Here is a 7,342-nt window from a genome sequence, read left to right on the forward strand (position 1 = left end):
ATATAAAGAGATACAGTTATTGAAAATTTTTCTCGCCGATGTATTTATATACATTTATTAATTCATGAAAGAGAGAATCGTTTCAGATCGGATGGATAAGATTTTTTTCAAAACATTTGAAACGAGGAAAGATAAACGAGAACGAGACGATTGGACGTTGAACATTGATGATTGTTAACAGGGATCATTAAGTGGAATAAATGCTGGCTATTAGATGGATAGATTGACGATGAAACGGGCGTGCAATCGCCTCGTCGGTGTCATTATAGCGAGATGTGGCAGCCATTGTGAATGACGAAGAATGAGCCATTATAAACGACGTTTATGAGACGTGGGGTTGATTAACGCGTAATCACGGTGTCGCGTGATTGAATGAGAATTAATAATGTTGTCGGTATAACTAATAAAATTTTTTCCTAGTTTTATGCATAAGAATTTAACCATCATTCATTCCAATCATCATATTTTAAATGCTTTAAAATATTCTAAGAAGAAAGTATGACATATCGATAGTCGTTTAATTAATAAATTTTATATTAATTAGATTTATTTCATTACAGAGACGATTATATCACTTATGATTAAAAGAATCTCTAGTTTTTTGCACAAATATCAAATTATAACGATCTCAATCATTGCCATTTAAAAAAATCGCGTATAATCGCATGCTTAAAAGAATTCTTCTTCCACGAGCAGCGAATATTTTTCAAATTCTTCAAATTCCGATCCTCTCCATTTTTTGAAAAAAAAAAAAAAAAAGAAAGAAAAAAGAGAAAAAATGTTTCGATTGGAACAATCATTTTTTTTTCGATCCCCGGATAATTTTTGATCGACATGACCCGCGTGAAACGAGCATCGGTTCAAAACTCGAGCTTCTGGTGAGGGGGGAGGGAGGAGGAGGGAGGGAGAGAGGGAGGGAGTTGATTGCGTATCCCGGCAAGCAGCACCCCTTAGAGCGAGATGTGCCGTTACCCGGCATGCTCCATTTACCCCGATAGCTACGAATACGTGTATTACAGTCGCTGTATCGAAATTCGCTCCTCCCTCCACACCCTAACACGCTGTGGCCCTCCGCCACCCTTGCACTCCGGCCATTTTATCTGGAACGACAACCATCCGCGACAAACGATTCGATTGCGAGACAATATCGCGAAAATTTCATACAACTTTTGAAAAACTGTGGACAGACAGTTCTCCTTTCTTCTATTTTAAAATTTTATTCGCGATTTTGTCGTTTGAAATTAGAGAGATAAAAATTGTGCGAACTTGAAAACCCATTATCGTCTATTTATATTCACAATATTTATAAAACTTGTTCCTTTATCATTCTCACTTAATATATTATATTAGAAAACTTATATACTATACTAGAAGACTTTTATGATTAATCGTTCCACAATTCTTTATAGACGATAAAAAAACTTAGATTTTTGCTAGATTTCGTACTTTCGCTTGGAGAATTTTGGAAATTTTTCGTGGATCGATCATTTTTTTGTGACGTATTATGTATTTATGTATATATCGTTATATTATTCTTCTTTAATATGTATATTTATTGAATGGATACATGATTTGTTTCTTATTTTCGTTGAATCATTTTCTGTGTCTTTGCTTTCTCGTTTTATTTCATTTCTTTTTTTTGCTGGTATTTTTTTATTGAGAGAGAGAAAGAGAGATCAGGAAAAGTTCGGAGGTGCGAAATTCCGTTCACGAGCTTTTTTTCACCGTCTGCGATTACGAATGTTAGCTCCTGGCGATCCTTGCTGGAATCGTTTGTAGCCGTTTGAAAGAGTGAAATAGGGGGTAAATTTTTTCTTTTTTTTTTTACAAACAGTTTTGGTTATTTGCGGTTACACAGAGTGAATTCATCGTACATTCATCGAGCTCTTCAATGTTCTTGCTTAAATGTGAAAGGAAAAAAAATAAAATAAAATAAAATAAAATAAAATTGGGCATAATTTAATCTCCGTATTTTATTTAATTCGTAAATGTAAAAATTCGAAATTTGCAATTGTTAAAACATTTTCTACAATTCGGTACAATGAAGAATATTTCAAAGGCACAATGGAAAAAATAGAAAACGTTTAAATTAGTTAAAAGAAGGAAAATATGGATATTTCAATTTTATATCGTATAGATTGCATATATGAAATTTGCAATTGTAAAAATGTTACACTGTTAATACAATTGCTAATACTATTGACTGATAATAAAATTATAGAGATATATAAATGAAAATAAGAAACAACGAACACTTCAATTTTCATAAAAATTTAACAAAATTAGAATCACAATTATTCGTAAACGTTCTCATTATTTTTACGATTCAGATTATTTCAAAGAGACATGTAAAAGAGGGGAAAAGCTAAGACAAAGGATAGAAAATAACTTTAATTTAAAAATTACGGAAATATTACACAAAATTTATAATTATTCACAATTCAGATTACTTCGAAGAAAGGAAAAAGTTAAGATAATAAAAGGTGGATTATGAAAAATTTTTTAATTTAAAATCATTCAGATCAGTTCACAATCCACAATATTTCAAAGAAACATAAAAGTGGATGAAAAATGAAGTTCTCAGGTACTCAATGATAGAATCTCGTGATAGGAGCACTCGGTTATTAAATGCATCATCTTACGAAATCGAGCGGAAATAATAGGTCGCGTGCAATGTGCAGAAGTTTAAAGATAAGAATACCACGTGTGCAATCAGGATGGGTCAATTAAGAGTTTCAAATTGGAATATCCCTGCTCTGTGTTTCGTTTTCCTATTTTTTTCTTTTTTTTTTTTTTTTCTTTTTTTTTCCCCCAACCACTCGTTCACTGTCCATAAACAGCTAATGGGTCGATATTGGCGGCGAAAAAGAGCGTCAGGTGTGTGGCGTAGAGATCCGAGCTGCGTCGAATTGATCGCTTAATAATGCAAATGCGATTTCAGTCTTTAATGCCGTTCGTCGCTTAATAGGATCGCATTTAAAGAATTGCGTCGAGCTTCACGAGAGGAGATATCTCTCGCGCGAAACAAATATTGACTTATTTCGTTTGGAAATTTCATTTTTTTCTTTTCTTTTTCGAAAAAAATTTTATAGAAAAATTTCAAATTATTTTAAAAAAATATCGAGACGATCTTTATTGTTATTTCTTTATGAATTTAGAATGTACGGTATTTTCACTAGTGTTAGAATTATCGAATTATTATGGATATTTAATTTGGATTTTTATCTTTTTACAATTATAATGTTAAAAATGCATAAGTTAGGTAAAATTGTTAATAGTTTATTGAGATAAAAGAATCCAATTATTTTCACAACGATATTTTAATTTTAATTATTTGTACGATTTATAATTAATAGTTTTAGGGTATTTAGCGTAAAAAGAAAGGTTTTCTTGTTATTCTTGTTATGTGTTTTTAGTGACAGTCCAAATTGGATCTACGTGCACTCAATCAATGATAGGTTCTGTCAACGCTTTTACTTACTGTTGCTACTTGTGTTTCTGAAAAAAATATAATTAAACGTGTGTTGCACATCATTTTTAAGTCAACTTTTTGTATACAACTTTGAAGAACACAAAGATTATTATATAATGCTTTGCATTTGTGTGTAGAATTAATAAAATTTAATTTTTTATAAACTATATTGTAAGAAAAGGCGTTAGAAAATTTTCATTAAAATATTGGTCGATTAAAAATGCACGAGACGTGGTAATAACCTCGTTAACACATTAATTTTATTTAAAAAAAAAAGAAAAATAATGTCTTTTCTTTTAATTTAACAAAAATTCGTTTTAATTTTCTTCAACCCAAATACACAAAACTTGTTTTATTTAACTTCACAACGCAGATATATATTTCCATCGCCAACTTCAAGCAATCGAGTGATAGCTTAACGTTTGTATTTAATTCACTTAATGGAAACAGCGCGAATTAAACATCAGCAAAATTAAATTTCATTAAATTAAAAACAGAAGAGATATTTGCCACAGCGTGTAATCAAGTGACAGTTTCGCGTTTCCTATATTGACTTTGATTCGCCAAAACAAAATAAAATTGTCATGAACGATCGAGATAAAAGAAAAGAAAAGAAAGAAAAGAAAAGAAAAGAAAGAAAAGAAAAGAAAAGAAAAAATAAATCGAAATCATTCATTCGATCAAAGATTATTATCGCGAAAAATTTTTTCGTAGAACCGAATTGGATGGAAATGGCAACGTTATTCTTACGCGATTCGCCTCTAATAAATAAATCGGCCGACAACTATGTCCGATTTCACTTCCCGCCGCGGACCACGTGAAATATGCGAACGTGGCGACAATAGATGTTCAAGATTCCAACGTCGACGTGTGCCGTTGTCGACCAATCACACAGTAACCATTGTAGTCGCTTGTTTCATATCGCGTTTCAATATCCATTGTGCATCGCGCTATTTACAACAGGGATTGTTCCAAATCAATAAACAGGTTTTTGAAGTAAATAAAGTGTTTCGCTCGTGCGATTAATATCGATTGTATTTAAAAGCGCGCAATCATTTGTATTCGTATTTTTCAATTTTTTTTTTAAAGAGATGTCATTTTCTACGCGATGTATATAATAATTCACGACATTGTTTTCGATGAAAATATTTTACAATTGAAGAGAGAAATTTCAGATAAAATGAAAAATTCAACGGTAGTAATAATTTAACAGTTCTGTTATTACCATTTTTCGTTAAAAAAAAAGAGAAAAATGATGTTATATCATTTGTCATGCTTTGTTATATATTTCTCGTAATATTGTGAAATGTAAAAAAAGAAAAAAAAACAATTATAAAATCAAATATAATATAAGAAATTTAAAAATTTTGTAACATGATTATTATTGGGGATATTTAATTAAATATAATTTCCCTTGCAATTATGTAACTTTCGTTTTAATTGTAATTGACTAATGGTACACACGAATTCATTTCAGGATCTCAGCACCGTTTCAAGTAGCTGCTGTGGCTCTAGTCCTCGCCGCTACAATTTCAGCTTTAATTGGACATTGTTATTCGGATCATAGAACTCTGGTGGCCTGTGGATTATTTCTCCTCAGTGGTAAGCTTTCATGCGAAATCAAAGTCGAGCAAAGTTGGCCATTTCTATAAATTATATCATTAAATGGCTCATTATTACGAACGTGAAATTATTACCGCGTTTTAGGTTGAAAAATTTGAAAACGCTTGTCCAAAGTTTTATCTTTTTTATCATCCTTTCGTGATAACAAGGTTAAAGGTATACTTTAGGAAGAAAGAACTTTGCAAAGTTGGAATCCTTCGAAAATTGAAAAACAAACGAATAAAGAAAAAAGATAGAGCAGTTGAACGTTTAAAAAGTTATTTCAAAATTTAATACGATATTGCATGAAAATTTGAATAGTTCTTTAGTTCTATCTGTCTTTAATAATCACCTCTTGATAGACTATTAAAGAAAGAGAAAAAAATCGGGTTGAAGAAAGAAATATGTTGGGATCCGTTGAAATTAGAAAGTAAGGGAGCAATTTTCTGAGCTTAATGTACATTTAACGCCATTTCAAAATCTTTTTATTTTCATCCCTAGCAAAGGATCCATTCTTCTTCTCGGTAATTTTCTTTTCATGGGCTCGACAATTTACCCCTTGAAAAAGGACAGGACAGAAAAGTAAGAAAATTCTTACAATTCGTACGAAAGTTCCAAAAAAAAAAAAAAAAATCACAAGAAAAAAAACTCCTCCAAATTAAAAGGTGAAGAATTTCCATAACTTTCGCCAAAAGCTCCACATTCTCTCAACAATTTTATCTCAGCATTTAAGCAAAGAACGAAACGAAAACGCTAATTAATTTAAATTATTAACACAATCTTTTTTTCCACCCAAATTTCGCCAATGTTCTCCTCAACGCTTCAAAGAGAAAAAAGAACGAAAGAAATCAAATCAAATTTTTTTGAAAAAAGAAAGCCGAGAAAAAATCGCAGCAGCGATTCGTAAAAATTTTCTCAAAATAACACGAAGTTCGTAGAAGAAGAATCTCATCTAAGTGTTATTAAGTAAAAAGATGATGTTCCCTTCTAATCCGGTGAAAAATTACACGAAACGTGTATGATTAACACGCTAAGAGAGAGAGCGGAAGAGAGGCGGTGGAAAAAGAATGGAGGATGATTTTCCGAAATCCGAAGGTCGTTCGTTCACCGGTCACGTATCGAGTTTGCAACCTTCTTTCTTTTCCTGAGAGATGTGAAAAATATCAACGGTGTATCAATCTCACTTTCAACCCCTGTTGAAAAGTCAACATCCTTGATCCTCCAAACTGAGAATCGCGCCTGAACAATTCATGAATCGTTTTGGAATCGGATATTCATGTATATATATATATATATAAGTTGCTTCTTTGTTCCTTGGGGAGGTTTGTAGCTTTGCCAATGATGCGGCTTCTTAATATTCAAGAGACTGTTTCCTCGGGAGATGAATCGCTTTATTAAATAAAAACGTGTACATTTTGAATGGGATAGGGGCGGCTTTTGCGATGAAAGTGGATTACTTGGTTATTCCGGTTTTGTTCCCTTCTCTTTAGGGAGGAATTTTTCGAGATTATCCGAGGAAAGGTGTAAATTGTTTATCTGTGTTTTCTATTAGAGTATTTATGATATGGTATTTATGTAAATGCGCGAAAGTGTTATATGTTTTTTGCGTAATATTTCAGCTTTTTTCAATGATAATAATTATTGGAAGAGTTTCAAAACTATAGATATTTTCTATAGAAAAATTCTCAATTAAAGAATAAGTTCTATTTCAGAACTGATATATTTAATTGTTGAAAGTGAAGGGATCAACGAAAGTGTATCATTCTGCAATATTGAACAGTGTTAGAAAAATAAAAAAAAATTCTGTTTGGTGATAAGAAAATATTACAAAATTCCTCACCGAAAAAATTTAGAAAAATGATTTTTTATAGATACGTATAAATAAGAATGTAAAAAAATTGAAAATATTATAAACTGATAAAATTAATCTATAAATATAAGAATAAAAATTCAAGAATAAAAATTACAATTATCACGTGAGTATAATATATAATTTTATTAAACCATACAGTTTGAACAAGTATAAATTTAATTATTATAAATAATTCGATAAATAATATAATTATATATAACATTAAAAAGAAGAGAGAAAGGCATTGTCTCTGATAAAATTATTTATTCATTTATGTAAATACATAATATTTTAACGATGAATGGTAACAAGAATTTATAACAAATCAAAGAATTTTTAAAAAATCCTACGTCTTTTTTTTAATTCTTCTTTTCCATTTTCAGATTGCATCATGGAATTAAACATTTCCGTGATCA

General features: G+C 30.7%; 1 protein-coding gene across 1 annotated transcript in view; it reads left to right on the forward strand.

The window, feature by feature from the left end:
- Positions 1–5,074, forward strand: part of LOC122710570 — a gene marked incomplete at its 3' end in the record, with an annotated part of 118,221 nt that extends 113,147 nt beyond the window's left edge. The window contains exon 4 of the mRNA XM_043928495.1: positions 4,950–5,074. Within this exon, the coding sequence (XP_043784430.1) occupies positions 4,950–5,074 (125 nt within the window). The remainder of the gene's footprint in view (positions 1–4,949) is intronic.
- Positions 5,075–7,342: the final 2,268 nt, after the last annotated feature.

Source organism: Apis laboriosa, unplaced genomic scaffold, assembly GCF_014066325.1.
Source record: "Apis laboriosa isolate Shangri-la unplaced genomic scaffold, ASM1406632v1 scaffold108_cov151, whole genome shotgun sequence".
Lineage (NCBI taxonomy): Eukaryota > Metazoa > Arthropoda > Insecta > Hymenoptera > Apidae > Apis > Apis laboriosa.